The sequence below is a fragment of the Sceloporus occidentalis genome, unplaced genomic scaffold, assembly GCF_023333645.1.
Source record: "Sceloporus occidentalis isolate IW3139 unplaced genomic scaffold, rSceOcc1.0.p SCAF_2, whole genome shotgun sequence".
NCBI classification, from domain to species: Eukaryota; Metazoa; Chordata; class Lepidosauria; order Squamata; family Phrynosomatidae; genus Sceloporus; species Sceloporus occidentalis.
The window spans coordinates 27,494,389-27,517,555 of NW_028316982.1; the positions used below are offsets into that span (position 1 = coordinate 27,494,389).

General features: G+C 38.7%; 1 protein-coding gene across 1 annotated transcript in view; it reads right to left on the reverse strand.

Moving 5' to 3' along the window:
- SCHIP1 (schwannomin interacting protein 1) overlaps positions 1-13,776 on the reverse strand; it is a 610,191-nt gene extending 596,415 nt beyond the window's left edge. Inside the window, exon 1 of the mRNA XM_089508950.1 lies at positions 13,665-13,776. Coding sequence (XP_089365076.1) covers positions 13,665-13,673 — 9 coding nt within the window. The 5' untranslated portion in view covers positions 13,674-13,776. The remainder of the gene's footprint in view (positions 1-13,664) is intronic.
- Positions 13,777-23,167: the final 9,391 nt, after the last annotated feature.

Sequence of the window (23,167 nt, forward strand, 5' to 3'; positions counted from 1 at the left end):
ATGGTCCAGATTCTTTGAGAAGCCCGATAGAGCCTGAACTACACAAATTCAGAGCACATCTGCTCACAGGGAATAACATAAAGGCTGAATAATACCTATGCTTCCTGAAAAATCCCCTCAAGGGGCTTGGAGAGGTCCTTTGACATTCCAAATGTGCATGAGATGTTTGAATCCATCTTTTCCAAAAAGGAGGATCTGTTTAACAATAATATAAAAGCAAAATTAAATATCTTCACAGGTCAATAATAATTTAAAAATACAATAAAGTTATACAAGGGGTAAAAACAAGTTATTACACATGTTCCAAATGTCTCTTCCTGCCCTCCCCAAGCAGGAAGTTTTAAGCTACTGTTTGATCACCATTGATGGAAGGATTCATATGAGTTGCACAAATAAAATGCCACTGCTGAAAATACAATTTCCTGTAGGACTTAGGGAAAAAAATGCTTTTTGAGATTATGGCTCCTAGAACTACCATGCTTTCTGAGAGACTCACGTCTTTGTTTTTTAAACAGATAATTTTTCCAAAGTTTAGTTAGAATAGCTACCCACTATAAATCTGTTAGAACAGGAATATAGAGCAAAATTGAGAAGATCATCAAATTCTGAGTCAGTCAGTAGGATCATATGGAAAATGGTCCTTCCAACAGCAATATAAGCAAAAGTATGTTGGGTCCATGGAAAGATTACCGTATATACTCCACTATAAGTTGACTTCATGTATATGTCAAGGGCAGGTTTTGGGGCCAAAATTATTTATTTTTATATGACTCATGGATAAGTCAAGGGTAAAACTTAAGGGCATGTAATGAAGGATGCAAAGGTTGAAGCAAAGGAAAACAGTGCCTAAGAACTTACAAAATTCTAGCAGGCAGAACTATTAGTGCTTAAACTAAAGGCTATACAACTATACTAAGTTATTTTAACAACTATATCTAGGGGAAATATGGCTTCTTCATTTTAGCAGTGCTACAGTGGTGGTTTTTTTAAATGTAAATTATTTTCATAACAGACTGCTTTCTGATCATTTAAGCTTAACTACTAGACTGAGCTGATCTTGTAGTTATTACTGTTAGCTCAAAAAGTTCTCATCTCTAGTGACTTTTGCAAATACAGTCTCAACCCAAAGAGGACAGTAACAGTTAAAAAAAAAAAAGGATGAGCTGTGCTAGATAGGCAGAATTTGGTTGTAGAAACATTCAGTAAAGTATGACTGCCAAAACTGACAATGCATGATCACAGTGAAGTGCTCCTACTGACAGGTCAGTCACTTAACAAAAACACTATTCGGGTATTAATTTGTGGCCTTGGAAATTGAAGGTGACAGTTACCTCTGGTATTTATTTATTTCAGAGCTCAGTGTTCTATCCACATGGGTAAAATTACATATTACACAAAATTCCATAGGGTTGAACCACCCCCACCCCCACCTATGATTATCCTAAAAGCATCAGATCCTGTCTGATCTTGGAAGCTGAGCAGTGTCAACCCTGGTTAGTACTTGGATGGGAGATGACTAATGAATACCAGGTGCTGTAGACTATATTTCAGAGGAAGGAACTGGCAAAACCACCTCTGAATATTCTACTCTAAGCAGAAAGGAGTAGTTTAATGCTATCTCTTCTGATTGTTTATCAGTCCAAAATCACCTTCTTTAAACAAGCTGATTATTCCCCCCACCTCATGGCAAGGGAACTAAAAAGCTCTGCCTGCATTTGTATTATAATATAGAAATGTGAGCAATACTCAAAGATTTTCTGTCCTTGACAAGCAAGCATGTCTCAGCATACTGAAACACCCCATTGAAATGGAATAGTTACTCCCATGCCATTTTTCACATTTCAGGACTTTTTTGTGAAAATTGTGCCAAAACATTGTATTTGTGTTTTTGTGCAGTGTTTTTGTGCAAAAACCTCTTTTTATACAAAACCTCATTTCTTGTACAAGACTCCATTTCTGTGCAAAAACACTGTTTTTACACAAGCAAATGTTTCACTCAATTTCCAAAACAAACAAAAAATTAAAAATATACAAAATTCCTATAATCTCACCTAGAAAATTTTTGAAAATATTTTGTCTTTCATGTGTGAATGAGGCGAATGACTTAGACAGGGGATGGAATTAAGGCTCTCTGAGGCTTCTTCTGCCCTGCCTTCAACACCACCATCCAGCTCCAAGCCAAACTGGAAGGCTGCCTGTGCCTTTTTCCACCAAGGCATCAGCTGAAGCTGTTTAATATTGTTTTTCAGGACCAGGACGGGGGGTGGGGGTTGGGAATGGGGAATTAATATCCTATTGTATCTGTTTTGCCATGTTAATTGCTATGCATTTTTTACTGTTGCTGTGAATTGCTATCTATTTCTTCGCTTTTTACTGTTAGTGTGATTTGCCATGTTATTCGATTCTTACTGTTATTTGCTATGTATTTTTTACATATTGTATTATTATAAGTTGTTATTTTATCATTTTTCTGCTTTTGATTTTGGATTGTATGGCATAGGCAGATTTTATCTGTATCGTGGTTGATGACGGTGTAAAGCACTTTGTAAACTTACGGCGCTATATAAATAAACAACAATAATAATAATGTAAATAAAATAAGCAAAGATTTAAATCCCTCCTCCAATCTACAGTCCATGTCAATACATTTTTTTTATTTAGATTTTTTTTAAAAAAAATGCAGTGCAGGGGATGGAATTCAAGCTAATGTGCAGTTTGAGCTTGTTAAGTCCTGAAATTCTGTCTGTGTAATGATTCAGTTCTGACAATTTAAAGAAAGAGTAACAATGATATTTCTGAGGAAAGAGAGACACAGTGATGAGTTAAACACAACACTTTTATACACTGATTCTGAGGAATACCATAAAGACCACCTACAGATTTTGAAAATGTGCAGTTCCTTCTTGGGAAAGTTAAATGTATTTGATGCACTATCAGGCATCCTATCATATCACTGAATACTAAAGGTAGGGTTGTCCGTGCCATTGTATTTCCATTTTTATGTATAGTTGTGAAAGCTAAACAAGAAATAAGGCAGATAGGAAGAGAATCAACTCATTTGAAATGTGTTGCTGGAAAAGAATGCTATGGATACCATGGACTGCTATAAAGATAAATAAGTGGGTTCTACAGAAAATCAGGTCTGAACTCTCCCTAGATGCCAAGATGTGACCGTTATATTTCAGACATATCAAGAGAAGATGCAATTCATTATAAAAGACAATAATTTTGGAAAGGTAAAAGGATGTAGGAAAAGATGAAGACTATATTACAAGTGGAAAACACAGGCCTAAATTTGCAAAATCTAAACATGACCATGATTCATAAGTTGTGCTGAAATTGACTTGAAGGCAATTAACAACAACAAATAACAACAACAATCTGGCTTCCTGATCTATAATCTTTGTCTTGTCTGCAAAGCAAAGACTAAGGGGCCACCATATGGCAACTGTAAAGATATGTACATAGCAGTGACCCACCACAATGTCTTTCCTTATCACAATTTGGTCATTTTTTTTAGACAGAGAGGACTCTTAGTACTTTAGATCTTCAGCATTAAGCTGTCAGGGGCTTCTGGGGGAAAGGAGAGTAGTATGACACATGGCTGGCCCAAGACATTTTGTTACCTGAGGCAAAAGACAAGAAGTGACCCTCTGCAGTCATTCCACAGATAGCGCCTGAACAGAGTAGCAATGAAATCTCACTTCAGCACTGGTTAGGGCACAATATCCTTTACCTGAGAACAATTTAAGGGGCATAGCACAGGCTCTGTGAAACACACAACTTTCTCTCCTATTTACTGTAAATAGGTACGGCAATAACCTGGAGAATGGAACTGGATAAAACAGTACTGATTTTTAGAAAGCTTTCTGTGTAAAACAAGCTCAGCAAAATCCAAAATCCACGACTGAAAAAAATAAATCATGAAATGGAAGATGATAAAACACACTACTGTATAAGGAAGATCTATACATTGAGGAAGAAAACCTAAACATACCAGCAGTTCTTACCAAACTAACAAACAATTTTTATGTCACTGCCCAAAATAGCTTTTCTACAGTAATGACTAGTTGCTAACTTTTCAAGTTTAAGGACTGGTTAACTGAAAGCCAGCATGATGTAACAGTTTGAGTGTTAGACAAGGATTCTGGAAGCCCAGGCTTTTAATCACTGCTAGGACATGGAAACCCAATGGTGGGAAGGCTGGAAAAAGATACATTATTTTAACCCCAGAGGAAGGCAATGGCAAACCCTTCATGAACAATTTTTACAAAGAAGGCCCTAGGATAAGTTCACATTAGAATCATTATAAATCAGAAACAACATGCAAGTATAAAGCAACAAAGATCATTTATGTATAGTCAAATTACATACTTCAACAGAATACTTTTTAATGCAAATTCCCTGTCCTTTTTCTCATACCTTTGGTTTAAATTAATATTCAAAAGGAAATTCTATAATTTTTAATAATTAATTTTATAATTATGTAACATAATGTTTTTTGTTGTTGATAGGTGCCATCAAGTCAACTATGACCTATGAATGAGAGACCTCCAAGTTTTCCTGTCATCAATAGCCCTGCTCAGGTCTTGCAGACTCAAGGATGTGGCTTCCTTGATTGAGTCCATCCATCTGGAATGCAGTCTTCCTATTTTCTTACTGCTTTCCCAAGCATTATTTTCTTTTCTAGGGAGCCAGTCTCAGTTTGGTCACCGTGACTTTTAAGGAAAGTTCAAGCTTTATTAGCTCTACGGCCCATTCATTTGTCTTTACAGCCACCCACAGTAACCGTAGTACTCTTCTCCAGTACCACATTTCAGCCTATCTCAAATTGCTGGTGTTCCTTCCTCCAATTTTTACACTGGAAATTTATGATGTATATTGGAGCTGAAGGTATGGTTAGACAGTATTTATCCATTCTAGTGCCTATTGCATTCAACTGGGAGTCAGCACACATTGTCTCATGTGAAAATGAAGATTATTTATTTATTTATTTTTAAAATCTCATGAGATTAGAGTTCCAGAGATGAGAATGATGTTCATCTTCCAAAGTTTAAACAAGAGGGTAAGGCTTGACAGTTATAAATTCAAGCTTGTGATATCATAGCCAGATGCATACAAAGAATTCCAGACATTTCTCCATAAATAAGAGCTTGCACAACTGAAACATTTCAAGAATTCTAACAACAACCTGTAGTGCTTCTTCTGTTACAAATATGCAAAAGCTACACCTTCTGGACCAAGGATGAACTGTGTGGAGCTTGTTCCTTTTCCAAATTTGTAATCTGACTGAGAATGCTGACACTACTTTATTTAGGAATAGTTACAAGGCACCAAATACCATCTGATCTTGGAAGCTGAGTAGTATCAGCACTGGTCAGTAGCTTAATGGGAAACTGCCAAAGAATACTGGGTACTGCAGGCTATATTTCAGAGTAAGGAACTGGGGAACCTACCTGTGAGTATTCCTTGCCTAAGAAAATCTCAGGAAATTCATAGGGTTACCAAGTCGACAGGAGACCTGAAGGCATACACACAGACATACATACATACATGGCTCCAAGTTGGTGGTCCTGAATACTGCTGCACAAAAGTGTTTCTAAGCAGGAGCACTGACTTGCCCAGGAAGAAGCGGGGCTGTTACTACAACTTTTTGGTTTGCCAGGAAGACTGCCAAAAGTACAAATAAATCCAACAAAATGAGCAAAAAGCAGCCAAGAGTTGTATATGTAACATTCAAATTCTCAGATTTTCTTCTAAAGCAGTGGTTCTCAACCTTCCTGATGCTGTGACCCTTTAATACAGTTCCTCATGTTGTGGTGGCCCCCAACCATAAAATTATCCTGTAGATGGATAGAGGAGCAGTGTTTTCTGATGGTCTTAGGCAATCCCTGTGAAAGGGTTGTTTGACCCTGAAAGGCATTGTGACCCACAGGTTGAAAACCACTGCTCTAAAGAATCCTAATTCATGTTTGGTGCTGAAAATTCTCATATGTTTTCCTACCTATCCTGCAAGTCTCAGGGTGGCTTGTTAAACTAGTGTATACCTGTAGTCTAGATATATCATTAATCTACATGGAACATGCAGTTTCAAACTGGTTCAAAATAAAAATCAAACTTCAATTTTCTGAGTGGGGAGATAGATAGACTCATCACAAACACTCACAAAGTCTGCAACCATGTAGATTTTGCCCCTTACCCTGAAGTGCCAGAAAAGGAAATTAGGTTATATAAAGGAAAATATGATATTATGATAGAGCTTTGCCAAATAAATCTGATATTTGCAAATCTTACAGATGGACGATACAAGAACATCTGTGGTAATTTATCAGTAAAACTAAAAGACCTCGACAGGAATTCAACACAAGGCTGACTTTCAAAAGGCTTAGCTTTTAGTAGGTAAAAGTTTTGATTCTGAAAAAAGAAAGTGATTGATAGAAATGACCCTTTGGCAGCAATGTATAAGGAACAATTTTTGGATAATAGCAGACAAGATAAAATAGGGACAGCTGATTTAAAAACATCTGGTTGTAAGTGCACAGGCACCAAATTCCTTCCTAATGCAAATTTCAGAAAAATGTCATAATCCTCTACTTAGCATTTAAGATAGGCTTGAGTCTACTTGGACTCTGTGAGGACAAGGGTCTCCTCCAAATGATAACTGCCCAAATGTGTACAGATGTTGGATTTACTATTTTGTATTTGCCAGGAAACAGGGGTTTTGGTGACAGAAGGCATTGAGAGGACTCAGCTGTCACAGGAATGTACCAGGCACTGGACAGACCAGATCACAGAGGGAGGATTTGAGGTGTCTGCCTTGTAATTCTGCTTGATATTTAATAAGGAACATTCCCTTCACTCATGAGTATTAATTTTTTGTAACTAAAGTCCACATGGCTGCTCACAATGTGAATGGCATAGCCACATGAGCTGTGGCCAAACATGTATTACTTTCCCATTGCAAATGGCACAGTCCCCAGATGACAAAGAGCCATTATTCAGAGCTGAAGAGCAGGATTTGCTGGAAAAGGTATGGAAAGAGGGCAACAAAAAAAAATCAAGAGGTGGTAGCCACTGTACTGTGAGGAACGCTATCAGTATTTGGAGATTTTAGCTTCAGATGTTAGCTAAGAAGGGAAAGTAAGACTTAATGAAAATGGATAAAATTATGGCTGGTATGAGAAAAATAGATATGGAACAGCTTTCTTCCCAAGGTCACCTACCACTATGTAATACTGGAATCCAAGATCACACACTAAGGCTTAATGATTGGAGAGTTGAGAAGAGAAAAGGAATAGGTTCTACACCAAGCACATAGTCAAACTGAAATTTACTACCACAAGACGCAACTATGGTTGCCAGCTTGGATGGCTTTAAAAGGAGACTGGAAAAATAAACTGAGAATTGTACAATCAATGGTTAATAATCATGATGGAGATGATAGATAGACAGATTAGATTAGATTAGATAGACATATTATCTGATACAAAAAGCAGTGTGCCTCTATATTTAACTTCCTTAATAGCACTACTTCAGCAAAGGTGGCAGGCATGTTTCACATGGCTTTTCTTATGATTACATGCCAACAATTTCAAGTTCAGATTCTAGCATCTTTAGCTTAAGGTTTAGTGAGGGGAAAGTTTGACATATTGAAGAGACTGCTCATCAGCAAATATAGGTTTGACTTCGTTCGATGTATCACCCTATACAACAATTTTAGATCCATTTCAGCATTCATTTGAAGGGTCTTGGTCAAGTGTTGTAAAAAGATTTCCCAGTTCAGTAACAACTGAAGTTTTTTTTATTATTATTATTGTCCACATGCTGGCAATATGCCACAAATGCTGATGTTTAAAAGCTAAATGAGAGATAAGCAGGAACTTTTGAGTTGGATGTTATCCATATGCTGATGTCACCTACTAAGGATGGGTAAATATGTTGGTTTTGGTTTCTCTCTGTTTCTTAATTTTGTGATCTTTTTTCTAGCTTTATACATCTGCAGCCAATAAGTGACTGGTGAGTACAGAATAGTTAAAAAAATTATTCTGGGATATCCACTTTTTGCCGCAAATCTCTACCATTATTGTTCTTTTCTTCAAGCCTCTTCCTCTCTAGTTAGGCTTACTTTGCTACTCTGTTGTAACTTTCCTTCAGCTACTGAATTTTGGTGGACTCCCTGCCACTAGGCTTTTGTACCTTCAAGAAACTCTTTATAGTTATCATTGTAGTAGTGCTGTGTGATATTTTAATCCTGGCCACATTGACAATGTTTCAACTTCTCATACTCAGCTTTTATATGACAGGAAAAGGTTTCTGGAGTTATCATCACAACTATATTGTTTAATAAGTTATGATCCTTTGGAAAGATGGTATATAAATAAAATTTATTATCATCATCATCATCATCATCATCATCATCATCATCTGGCCCAAGACCATGCAATGAGTTTCTGAACCATGATGGTTGAGATGCTCCACCAGAGGAGTGGAATGCAATCCTCCATAATTCTCTTCTCTTCCAGTAGATGTCAAGCTCTGGGGCTGTGCTGCTGTTACCCAAATTGCTGAGGGTCCTTTAAGGCACCCACAAATTAGTATGTCTAAGGGGAATTTCAACATTAGTACAAAGGAGAGTTATAGTTTGACCAGGGCAACATACAGTCTTGGGGATCTTTAACCCAATGTTTAATGGTACCAAATCACACAGAATCCCATGGGCAATTCCAAATCAATGGTGTAATTTTATTAAGGGAATGAGCAACTCACATACAAAAGCACATACACTCACATGCACACACAAGACCTAAGAAACAAAGGTGGGAGAAGTAAATAGATTGAGACTTTGCTAATGGCAGTACTTACAAATGATGAAGCTTGCTTCCAACTGAAGGAACAGAAATGAACCCAATAGCCACCTGGAAACCTGGAGAGCTGCTAGCTACTGAGGAATCTAGCTGAAAACTGGAGCATGAATGCCTGCTTTCAAACTAAGCCAAAGACTGGGTTCTAGTGACCAATACTTATACTGTGAAATGTGCCTTGAAGGCAGAAATCAAGGACTTGAAAGGATTAACTATATGCCAAATTGTTTTCCAGGAAAGAATATTACATGGGAATTGCAGTAGATGTGTCCATTAATGTTTGTATAAAAGATTGATGGCTGCAGCAAATGTTTTCAGACCAAAAGCTGAAAGTAGTAAATCTTTGAAGATAGGTATTACAGTGAGCCCATGCCATATGCGGGCTCATTATAGGTGGCTTCCAGCTTACGTGGAAGCCTCTGGGAGAATGGGAGAATGGCGCACATGCGTGCGCAGCAAACATAAGTCCCATAATATCTAATGGGACTTGAGCATATGCACTTTTTTTCTTATGCAGGGTGGGTGGGTTCAGAACGGATCCCCCACGTAAGGCAAGGGCAGACTGACTTCCTAAGGGAAAAGGCAAACTCATACCTTGGCAAGAGAGATTCTTGTCTATGAGGCACTGCCATTTTTCTTTGCCAGAATCCCATCATCTCCCTCTGTGGATCAAAGACATTATGTTGATGTCTTTGGGTAATCTATTGTGGTGAATGTCTTCCTCTCCACCCTAGATGGAGCCACCTGGTCTAAGCCATATGTCCTGAATAAGGGCAATCCCAGGTTACCCACAGGTCACCTTCCTTCAAAGGTCCCTTTTAATATTATGTTGATATCAAATAGAAGAGGGGTGATTTGGGAATCCAAGCCTGGGCTAACACTGCTACATCCATTAAATGGCTGTAGAAGAGAAGGAAGAAACCAAGCAAGCACTGGGAGCTGCCTTATTCCCCGCTGCAGTTCTCTAGTCAGGGAGGAGAAAGGAAAGAAGTCATCATTCTTCTTCCTCTCTCTTGAGATCAGCAGTGGGGATGAAAAGCAATCCCAGCTGTTTGGTCATCTGCTTCCCTCTCCCTTCACAGACATCTAATGATCTTAGCATTGGCACCTCAGAGTTTGACAGCTGTCAGGGTAGATTTTGGACAGAGCACAAGTGGTGACTCATGAAAAGCCCCTTGTGTTCTATACAAAACAAGACCCACATATATCTAAACTTGATCTACCCTCAGGTGATAGGTAACTTTTCCAAGGCTACCTAGCAAGTCAGTTGGCAATCTGAAGATTAATTTTCTGCATAAACAGTCTTCAATATTTCCAGTGGCTTCCCGGTATGTATAACAGAACCCAAACATGCAAGTGCATAGTCAACTTACATTGCATTTTATATGCATTTTTCTAGCTAAATATGACTCATCATCTACCAAAGCTATGTGAGAATCAAGACCAATCTATGTATAGCCAAATAGAGTTTTCAGAAAGTGCAGCATAAAACCCAGGACAGGCAGTAGGAGAAGATTCTGATCCTTACAATGGCTTAATTTGTGATGTAGAGCACAATTATGGTGTTCTATGCCACTAAGCCACCTTTCAAATAAATTATGCATTCAATATGTAATTAAGGTTCCAAGGTTGGCACTTTATGTGTGCTGACATTTCTAATATATAGGCAACCATTAGCAAATGGATACCGTAGCTTTGGCTGGACAATGGAGTGGATCAAAATCTAACCACCTTTGGGTAAATCAATCATCACTAATGCACATTTTCATTTGGGTGAATTAACAAAATAGACTGTAACTGTCTAATAAATTTGTTAGAGAATACAGAGACTTAGATTTATAATAGTTCAGCATAGCCTATTAGTCAATATTTTATTCCAAGGCAAAATGCAGTTTAAGATCATTCTGTTGAAGAATTATGAACATAATTTGAATGATAACACAAAGTCGTCCACATTAATTTTGGTCTAATACCATTTATATAAAATAAGGGAACACAGCTAGACAAGATCAAGAAATTTCCTTAAATACAAGATCCTGAAAAATGGGGAGGGGGCAACAATATTAGCTTGCATATTCCTAACTAGACTTGACTCATTTAAACAATGATATTTACTTAATTGTTGACTCACCATTTACAAATTAATGCAATGGGTTTATTCTTTCGGGGACTCGCCAACAGGATTCAGACCATCAAGTATTTGTTCAGTCCCTGAAGGAGCTTCTGCCAAATTAGGATCTCATTTCTAGTAAGATTCAACTAGAGTAGAACCATTTAATCAATTGATTAATGCTGAGTCAAATCTTATGTAAATCCCACTGATTCATTGGGTTTACTCTAGCTGGGACAACCACTATGGTTCAAGCTTAAGGTGCATCTATGTAGACGTAATGCACTTTGACACCAGTTCAACTGCCTTGGCTCCATGCTACAGAATCCTAGGATTTGTAGTTTTGTAAAGCGCCAGTATGCTTTGAATGATGAGGCTAGAGACCTTGTAAAACTACAAATCCCAAGATTCCATAGAATGGAGCTAGAGCACTTAAAGTGATGGTAAACTGCATTATTTCTACACTGTACATGTGCCCTGAGATCATCCTATGGATGAAGGAGCCTTGTTGACAACATTTAAAAACCATAACAGTGGCCAAGGAATCCATATAATGTATTATTTTAAACAATGTCATGTCCTGAAGGATTGTACCCTAGGAAACAGCGGAAGTATTATATGAGGAAAACAGAGTTGGCCCCTTCAGAAAACTTTACAGTAAGTGCTCCTGTAGCTCAAAACTGCTGTGCTTTATTCTGATAACTACCTAAGGGTTTTTCAGTTTGCAGATGCAGAGCTCTCACAGTACCAACTGACTTGTGGATGTGGGGAATTCTAGGCTATGGTAGGTGATAGTTTACTGCCCATGTTAAAAAATAAGGTAAATCACATATACAATTATAATCCTATAATTCCGGTTTTGCACTTCCTTGCAGCATGCTTTATGATTGTCACATTCAGAGGAATCTGTAGAATTTACACATTTTATCCCATCTTTCCCCTGACATCATCAGCTTTACTCACTTTCTTCTTGTACTATCTGCTGAAAATGTCTCTAGCTTCTGACACTGTGTTCTATGATCAGCCTGAAGCTAATTACCAACACTTACAAAGAACTCTGGATCAGCATGTAATGCTGGTGCAACATTGTGGTATCATGTAACTCATGTCATAACTTGATATTCCCCCCCACATTGTGAATCCAGCTGCAATTCACGCCAGAAACATTGTTTCATGGTGCAAGATAGTAGTATGACATTTTAAAAAATAATTAAGAATCAATAAAAATAATATTTTAATGAAGCTGTTGCAAGAAGGGAGTTGTATGCTTGAGGTGGCTATTTAAGTAAAAAAGAATACAAAACAAAGTTATATTCTTTTTTTAAAAACATTATAATAGGTTCACAGCTGTGTGTGCAGTCCAACAGTGCCATCCTATGCATGTTTACTCAGAAATCAATCCTACTATAATCTGCCTAAATACCCTAAAGAAACCAGATCCTGTCTGATCTTGGAAGCCAAGCAGGATCAGCTCTGGTTGGTACTCAGATGGGAGACCGCCAACGAATAACAGGTGTTGTAGGCTATATACACCAGAGGAAGGAACTGGCAAAACCGCCTCTGAGTATTCTTTCCTAAGAAAACCCTATGAAATTCATAAGGCTGCCATAAGTCAACAACTGACTTGACAAACACATACATACACACACACACACACGATCTGGAGAGCTTACTCCTAAGTAAGCAGAAACATCACAGCCTAAGTGTCACTCCTACCACTCAACAAGTAAAATGTGGATTTCCACCCTTAAACACAGGAGTAATAACTATACTTTTTCAATACTCCACAAACTTATCACTTCAAGCCAGCTCACCATGGACTTACTAGATGCTGATGAACCAGTGGTGGTCATGCTAGTTTTTGGAACACTTCCCCAAAGCAATTTTCAGTTGAATTGCTACAAAACTACTAGAGGAACAAGCTCAGCATCACAAAGGTAGCACAGTCAAACAGCTCTCATATGAACACACCCAACTTGCCTCTTTACATAAATGTATAAAGACCCCCTTCCCAAATGCTCATGGGGAAATAGCTCATATCCTGGTTTCAGAGCTTTACACTGATCCATTTGTCATTCAGAGTCCAATATTAGAATATCTACAGTATAACATTGCCTGAATACTAACTCTCGGAAACCTTGTGAGGTTACTTGAAACTGCACCCACACCAGCTGCCAAATGAAAATATGAAATATAATTTTAAGAAGGAGAGAATCTACAGAAATGTTCAATAGCAGTAGGACCTTTGTTTTTCCAGAGTTCAGTGAGTCTGGATATTTATTCAGCCCTTGCTTTAAATCTATTGCTGTCATCAAGTGTCTCATTTCAGCATCAAGACACTTCAAGGTAAAACAGTAGTCTTAAATTTGGATTTGCTTTGAAAAACTTAACTCATTATAAATTGCATGTGCACCAAACTGAGCTTTGCTGAGTGAGAAAATGATAGTTGAATAAGAATCTTTTGCACAGATACTTAAAATTGCATTTTAATCTAAAACAACATAACACACACAGATTCACCTAAACACACAATCCCATATATACACACATATACCATATACTGTATATACATGGTCAGTGTCTCAATAAGCTCCCTCCTCACATTCCTTTCACTCAGAAAATCCTCAGAAAGCTTGAAAAAAAATCAAATGAAACAAGCCTGCATGGTTTATTTAGAAAAAAGCATACATTACCAAATGCATTGTTGAAGTTTCTGGATCACCTGCAGGAGAAAAAAGGGGGCTAGAAATTGGATGCTGCCACGGTCTTCCTGAGTATTACACAGAGCTGGATCTGACTGTTACAAAATACCAGGCAAGTGTGAGGCTGAAAAACCTTTGAGTTGAGCTCACTCTTTAGGCATCAGAAATCCTCAAAGGGGAGAGGGTGGGAGGAAGAGAAGAAGAAGAAGGGAGGGAAAAAGAAGAAGAGGCAGCCCACAAATAGCTAGATGAGAAACTTCTGGCACCTTTCCAGCTCAGGAACGAATTCACTGTAATTTGGAGATATATACTGAAGGAAATGAAGGGAAACTTAGGTTTACAGATGGATTTCTCTCTGCTTAACAGACTCTGCAAATATGTGCAGGCTTTATCTCAGCTAATTTTAACAATGCTGTTCCAGAAACAATACTGAACAAATGCAACTCTCTTCACCACAAATGCACACACAGACACACACCACACACACCACAGCAGTCCTGACCATCTTCCCAAGATACCAGTACTGATCTCAAATGGATCATTCCATCAGCTATTTGCTGAGCATTTTATTAATCCCAGCACAGAGCTATAGCAGCAAATCTAATTCCTTTTATGCCTCAAAGTGGATTCATAGCTTTTTATAATGCACTTTAGACTTATAAACAGATTTATTTATGTCAGTTGTATATTTCTGATACTACCAAGCAGCTAAATTATAGCATTCCCTCTCACCTCCCAACCACCCCATGCCCCCACATACATACACACTCAAATAAGTGGGAAGGGTTAAGAATTATAAAAATGGGGGAAAATATTTGAGATTTTTCAGTCATAGCATGCAAAGAAAAGGAAAATTGAAATGGCTGGCAACAAGAATTCAAAAATAAATTTGCTAATGTTTATAATTACAGCTAACATGAATATGGTTTCTACTGATTTGGTTCTACATATGGAGAGCTGAAGAGCCCACACCACAGCAGCAGAAAAATAGTTGATTTCCAGTATTGCTCATGTAATGGAACCTTCCCTTTTCTCCTCTAAAGCCCTTAGTGACCCTCTAAAAATCTGCTCCAGAGTGTCACAAACCCCATAGAGCAAATACTGAGAATTGGAAAGGAGATGTGAGCCGCCCTCCATATTCTACTGTGACAAACCTTTACATCTCTGGGAAGAGTAACTGGATATAATCCAATGGTTTGGACCCCACTTAATTATGACCAAGTTCTCCCATTAACATCAGTGTGAGAAAAGCATGACTAACATAACTCCAGGCTCACCCAATATTAACTGAGCATTTCCTTTAACAGTATTAAACAAACTCATTCATGTCAAGCTTAGATAACCATACATAACTATGCATGTCAGATAAAAGCATTGGCACAGGGGGAAAATATTTCCAACTACTCATAAACTAAAGACAAAACAGTTTGATTAAAAAAATATTTCAGAGTTCAGAAAAGCAACCAAGATGATTAAAATGTGCTTTTTTTCCTCGAGCTTGCTCTCCTTACTGTGTATCCCTAAGGCTGAATTCACACAATTGTTTTCCTCCTATCAAGAATCGTTGTTCTTTAAGTAACTCACCCCCTGCTGAAAACCCAAGTCTAACTCAAAACTGTGAATGGCCCAACAGGCATTCAGTTCCCCAGCCACCACACAAAACAGCAGACTTGAGATTTTTAGTCCTGCTGTGCCAAGAGCCAAACAACTGATACATAGACTCTTCACAAGAAGCTGATCTGTTTCTGAAAAGCATTCTTTTTCTCCATGGAGTTAAAACATGTAGACAAATAGAAATAAATAATAATGTTGCACTGAGAGGTACTCATATTTGAATTAAAAATATTGGATTTGATCTAAACGTTCAGTTTCTTTTGCCTATTCTGGAATGATTCCATCCACTGATGGAAGCAATCCTTCATCAGAAAAAAATATATTCCTGCCACCTGAGGAAGACAATCTTTGAACTGAAGTCCTTATGTATTACTAAGTGGCATCTGTTACTTCCATGGTGGAATCTGCACAGCAGAAATAATGCAGCTTGACTCCACTTTAACCTCCATGGGTCCATGATATAGAATTATGGGAATTGTGGGGATTTTGATAGCATTGAGCCATGGCAATTAAACTTGTGTCAAACTACATCATTTCTGCAGTACAAATGCAGCCTATGTCTGTGAGGAGGTGAAACTTCTCCAGGTTTCAGTCTATTCCATTAAGGATCTATCCAAGGTAGCTCTGTCCTGGTCCAGACTGGCAATTTGCATCGGCCTGGACACGTAGTAGGTTTGCCTGGGGGCAGAGCAACTGCACGCCCCACAACGCTATTCTGTGGCAGTGGCATAATAATGGTGGCACCCTGTGTACACGGGCATTGGCATTGTGATGTAAGCACCTCATGGTGTCCACACGGTGCCTCATGGTGCTTACGTCGTGAGTGTGCCAATGGCGCACTCGCGACATCACTGTGGCGTCCCATAAAGAACCCATTTGGGGGCTGCACCATCTCTGAGGAGCAAAATTGGGTGCTGTCAGACCGCTGTTTCTTGGTGGTGTGCCCTGCGCCTATCCTACTTTGGGGATAGAGCTCAGCAACTTAAACAGTTCCATTAAAATTCAAAGAACAGTTGGCCCTTCTTATACACGGATTTTTTTATACATGGATTCAAGCATACATGGTTTGAAAATGTCCAAAAAAAGTATAAATTTCAAAAATCAAACCTTGATTTTCCATTTTTTATAAGGGATACCATTTTGCTATGTCATTATATTTAATGGGATTTGAGCATACACTGACTGTTATACATGGAGGATCTTGGAACTAAACCCCAGCGTATAACAAGGGTCCACTGTAATACATCCTGTTTTAAGAGGGGGTGATTTGGGATATAATGTAGAATGTGGATATTTTAATGTGTTGTGAGCCGCTTTGATTGTCTCATCACAGAAAAGCAGGATAAAAATAAAAGTTTTATTTATTATTTATTAATGTGAATTTATTGTCCAACTGACATGAGGCCCTTTCACGCTACAGAAGTATAGCACTATGACTCCACTTTAATTGCCATGATTCCATCCTGTGGAATCCTGAGATTTCCAGTTTAGGGAGAGACATTACAAATTCATAGCCAGAGACCCCTTATTTCAGAAAGTAGTGGGTCGATTGAGGACCCATGACAGTGAAAGTGATGTCAGTGCATTATTTCTACAGTGTAGACACACCCTTAGTTATACGTTTAGAGTAAATTCATTCAAATCAATGGGACTTAAGTAAATCATGCCTAACTGTGTTAGATACAGTTAGGCATGATTTACTTAAGTCTCATTGATCTGAATGAATTTACTCCAGAAGTATAACTAAGGGTGTGTCTACTCTACAGAAATAATACACTGATATCATTTTAACTGCCATGGCTCTGTCCCACAATATCCTGGGATTTGTGGTATTGTGAGGTACCAGCCTTTGGCAAAAAAGGCTAAAGACCTTGTAAAACTTCAGATCCCAAGACTCTATAGAATGGAGTTTATAACACTTAAATTGATGTCTAACTGCATTATTTCCACAGTGTAGATACACCCTTAATCTGGATGCAAACCAATATTTTTAGTTCAAATGAAGCTTGTCTGAACCAATTAATACAGACACACAATGATATTTTATTCTTTTTTTTAAAAAAAAAAAAAAACCTCTTGTCCTGCTGTTTTGCCACAAGCCTTTGAAAGCAGCAGTGTTCCATAACCAACCTAGCGTCAGACCAAGAAACAGAAAGGAATAAATAGCTTAAAAGCTTTCCACATGAAATACCCGACTTGTTCTGCAAGGCATCCAGCAGGAAACAGCCTCATTTGTATGTGTGTGCATGGATAGCTGGTTCTTCTAAGGCCTCTCTCACATTTGGAATTTACAGCACATCCTGAATTTGAGGCTTAATGAGAAACCTGTTGGAGCTGGCAAGCTTCTCCAGTCAAATGAGTGAGGAAACTTCTCATCACAATCCCAGTCACAGAAGTGATGGACTTGACAGAAAGCCCGAACCACTGATGTTTTGACACAAGGAGTTCTTTATCAAAAGTTAGAGAAACAAAAAAAAAAAGGGGGGGGGGGGGAGATGTTGAAGTAAAACTTTTCTAAAATGTCATGTATAGGTCATTCCTCCTACTGAAAAAAAGAATTAAGGAGCAGGGCAAAGGTGACAGTAGAGTCCCACAGCTTAGCTGAGTGATGGGGCTTCACATCTCCTTTCTTCTCCCATGTGTCAGTCTCATCAGTTTCTCAGTCAGTCTTCTCATCGGACAGATAATTGTAACCCCACAGCAAACTCCTATAAACTCCGCTATCCTATTCCATATTTCCATTTCAGTTAGCTCTGTATGCTGTGTCTGTCTGAATTGCTATCTTGGGAGTGATTGCACTCTGCATTTCTCTAAATTCACCCTAAACTTGGAGATTGCCTCAGTTAGTACTGGAATACACTGATTCAAATGGTCCAAAATTTACCCAAGCCTCTTTCAAAGCTAATTTCCCAAACATTTTAAGTTAACACTGAGAGTTGGTGGGTAACACCCAATCCGTCCATCCCCCACCCACCGTTCTTTGGGTAATAGTCCAGACTAGGAACCGATTGGCCATTGATCTCATCCATTTGCACTTGCTCTCTCGATTCTCATGTTTATTTCCTGGTAGAAGATATGTAGCTTATTGAAGAGCATATTTACAATTATCACACCTTACCTACCTTTCCTTTAACTATAACAACCACTGTCATTACACTCAAGCCAATCCAAGTCAACATTTCTGGCCACAAGGCTGCTCATACCTCTGTTGCTTGACTGGACACAAGAGAGGAAAGTGGTATTGTGGAAAGGGGAAGAGTCACAGGGGGGTGGAACCAATAGGCTGGATGAGAAGGCCTTGTTGGCCAAATGTGGCCAGGAGGTCTTTCATCCTTGCATTAATGCATTTTTCCTGGTGTCAAAGATGCAAATTTTCATATAAATTCTCCTCTTCTCACTTTTCTATTGCTGGGGACACAGCAGTATGCATCACTGAAGAGTCTTTCCTTCTTAGGAAACAGGTCCCACCTTCATAGGATGGAACTTAATGACCTTTAGAAACCTGTCTCTTAAATGTAAATAAAGTGATATGGTTGATCTGATTAAAGCAGAAAAGCATCGGTCATGTTGTTAGGAGCAGGGAAGATGCTAAACCCTTCTTTCATCCACACATACCCTCCAAATGTTCCAATTTGTCAGGGAAAGTCCCAATTAATCAGATGTCATCTGTTTTTCAGTGGCTTTTAAAGTGTCACAGTTTCTCTCTCCCTGCACTTTCCCCCTGTGTCCTTACTTCAGTTGGTGCAAACTAAGTTCAAAGGGAAAAAGTAATTTGCATTCTATTAATTCAGCAGTGGGGGAAAGGAAAGGCATAATGTTGCCATTCCTTGTAGGGAAAAGTCAAATGTCTCCTAGCTTGTGTTTTTGTTGTACACCTTCAAGTCATTTTTGACTTATGGTGACCCTAAGGCAAACCTATCACACGGCTTTCTTGGCTAGATTTGTTCAGAGGTGGCATGCCATTGCCATCCTCTGAGGCTGAGAGAATGTGACTTGTCCAAGGTCACCAAGTAAGCTTTCATGGCTGAGCAGTGATTTGAACCCTGGTCTCTAGAGTCATAGTCCACTCCTTAAGTACCAGACTGGCTCTCACCTAGTTTGTGTGTTCCTCCTCATTCATAGCTTTTGACACTCTAATGTTGTCTGGCCACATGTCTCCTGATTTTTTGAAATGTTGGAGGGTCCAGAGGAGTGCAACCAAAATGGTGAAGGGTCTGGAAACCATGCCTTATGAAGAGAGATTTAGAGAGCTGGGTATGTTTAGTCTGGAGAAGAGATGGTTATGAGGTGATATGATAGCCCTGTTTAAATATTTGAAGGGCTGTCATATTGAGGCTGAAGCAAGCTTGTTTTCTGCTGCTCCAGAGAATAGGACATGAAACAATGGATTTAAACTAGAGAAAAGAAATTCCACCTCAATATTAGGAAGAACTTCCTGACAGTAAGAGCTATTTGTCAGTGGAATACACTCACTTGGAGTGTGGTGAAGTCTCCTTCTTTGTAGGTCTTTAAACAGAGGCTGGATGGCCATTTGTCATAGGTTCTGTGATTGTGAGTTCCTGCATGACAGGAGTTGGACTGGATGACCCTTGTGGTCTCTTCCAACTCTATGATCCTATGATTCTATGTCCAACGTTTGTGTACTTTTATGACGGTATGTCCAACATTTTGTGAAATGACTGTTGTATTGTTTTTCCACTTGCAGTTTTGCCCTTGCTCAAATGTTGGCTGGTATGTCCATAGAACCAATTCACTCAAAGTACCACTTTTCACCTTAGGCAGAAGTAAGACAGCCTATGAGAAAAATGTTCTGGGGAGAAGGCTAGCAAGGGCAAAACTGCAAGTGGAAGAAAGATACAACAGCCACCCTGCTGTTTTCCCACCTTAAATTGTTCCCGTGAGGATTACAACTGTTCAGTGACAAAAATAACATCAATCTCATTTGACCAGGTGAACCATCATTCCCTTCATGCTGTTTTCATTTAAGCTGTGTAACAGAGTAGTGTTCTGTATAGCTCTCGCTGTGGTTCAGTAAGAGCTACATAGCAGAGTACAAGCGCCCAGTGTACTTCAAAACACAGAAAGGGACAAGCAACCAATTACAATCTGTTTATGTTCTACTGAATCCAGTAGGCATAGAAACATATTTGTTTTTTGCCCTGGATCATACTATCTTTGGATATGCTTACCAAAGCAATCTATCATCACTCTGCTACAGAACTATAATCCACGTCAAAGCAAATGAGAAGAAATACAAACAAATCCTATAGTTTCATGTGCTGCCTCTGGATAGTGTCATGGGCAGTGCAGCATCCAAAGATGAAAGTTAAAGCCAGTTCAGATTCCTACAAAAAATTAATATTATTCAGCTCTTTCAGTTAATGGAACATGTTAACTTAGCACACACATTCATCAACTAGGTACTGGTGGCATCTACTTTAGTGGTGCCGGGAATCCATCCTGAGTTGTACTCCAAAGTTAAATGCACTATCCAAAATGCTTAACCCCACTGCCAAAATAGGTTCAGTACCTTGTATATTTCTTTTAAAGTTCAGACTAGACCCTAGAGTTGATTCACCAATAGAAATTACATGTGAGCCACTAGCCACTACTGACTAGTCAGTATTTTGTTGAGAATGTAGCTCAATTATGTGCCACCATATACAAAGCACAAAATTTGTACATTTGCACATGTTAACATCAAATGTTAACCATATCCACTCTGATAGCCATTAGGGCTGAAGGATGGGGTATAAATACCTTAAATAAAATAAATAATAATAACAATAATTCCAATGTATTGGAATTGTATCAATGCATGTACATTTTTAAAGAAATCTAGAAGCAGATACTTCAGTCTTTTCCCATTTATCACTATGAAGCATTTTAAAGGGACATGTGCACATGGTACGCATGCATGTCCTTCACAATAGATAAGAGAACTGTCCTTTAAAAAAAAACTTAGGGCATGAATAGACAGGCCAAAATAAAGCTGCTTCGGGCCACTTTGGAGGTATGCTGTTTAAATGGCACATGCATCTTAAGAGGCCTGAAGCTGTGCCAAAGCTGCACGCCAGTACTTAGGAGTGTAGCGTGGCTTTGGCGCTGCTTCCAACCTCTTAGGACACATGCTTCATTTAAATAGCACACTTCCAAAATGGCCTGAAGCAGCTTTATTTTGGCCTGTCTGTTCAGGACATACATACTTGCTTAACTTTACTACCATTGCTAAAAAAAAAAAAAATCCAAAGTTTTGTGAACCTATACCCTGACTGAAAAAGCAAAATGAGGCCCAAAAGGCAAAGTGAGACCTTAGCATCCATATATTAAAGCAGAAAAGCAGAATACTTGGCTCATATCTAATGTCCTGTATTACTTTCCAGCTCTCAGCTTCAGAAATGACAACACAGATACAAAGCCGGAAGGCATGGCTGATTTACAGCAGAAATTCTCTACACCTCCCCAGAAGTTAGAAAAGTACAATACTATGCAGCTACACTAAGCTAAACCTGTTGCAAATTTCTTTTGATCCATTTTCTGGTTTCAATTCTGCAACTCACCTCATGAGCTATCTGCTGGTAACAGTATGTGTTGTGTGTGTTCCTGACACCAGAAACTGAGGAAATCATTCAGAATAATAAGCCTGATGAGCTATCCTTCCCAGCCCCCAGCATTCTCAGGACGTTTAGGGTAATGCACTTCCTCCCAATTTAAAATTATCCAACCTTCTCTATCTGCACTAGGTTCTGCCAGAGAGCTGTGCTGGCATCAGCCCACAAGCGAGATCTAAATAGTAGAAGGAGAACCATTGCCACAGAACTGCCCCATGATACATCACTCCTACTTAAACAAGATAGATTTTTCATGCTCCAGCTGGCACTGAATTTCACACAGCAGGAATATGAGAAATTGTGAACTACAGCCAGTGTAGATGAGCCAGAAAACTGTTTTATGAAATGTTTTCACGTGTACGCCAGCACAGGAGTAATCCTCCCATAGCTGCAAATAGAAACAAAAGGTTTGGATGGTGCTGTTGCACTCAGGAATAAAATCCATTTGTTTTGTTATTCTTAGTCTTATCATTGTCAATTTACTAGATACTAGTTCTTTTTTTAAAAAGACTTAAGGTCTCATACAACTATTAAAATATACAACAGTTAAAAAATAAAGAGTATGACCAGAATCCTGCTGGTATCATATATAAATTTCCTTAAACATCTGGTTATAATTTCTGTGCCATTGTGCAATGAATGTATTCAGGTCATGGTAAGAAGCGTTCTGCAAGTATAACCATTTCACATGAACCTGAAATCTATTTTAGTCCCAACTCATGTTCACTCATCAATCAAGAATTCATTGCATGGCCTTACACTAGTTGGAACTAACTAAAAGGACTCCAGCCATACATTCTAGCATTATGTATTCATCAATGGCTTCAAGGAGCCATGTGATTCCCTGGGATTGCAGAAACAACTACTGTGTATTTCCCATTGCACAATGAGACAATAAACTAGTACAGTGGCAGGCACTAAATAAGATGCACAATGTTAGTGTTCAGCAAAAATAGTGTAGTGTGTAACTACATGAGTACAGGCTTACACTTTGAAAAACAGGATCTTGGTATATATCTATAATATAAGATTTCATGCTCCCTCAGGAACAGCAAATTATTGGCATTATCAATGAACACAAGACCAATACTTTTAAAAACTGACTTTCCATAGGCCCGGTAAAAAAACCACCCCAAAAGGGTGGGCTGGCAGCGGCCTGTTTGCCTGTAGAGAGATGCTGCAGCAGCCAAACTGCCCGGTGTCCCTCCGCCCCAAAAAGAGCCCAGAAAAATGGATTCTTTTTAGGACAGCGCATGTGGATGGGAGACC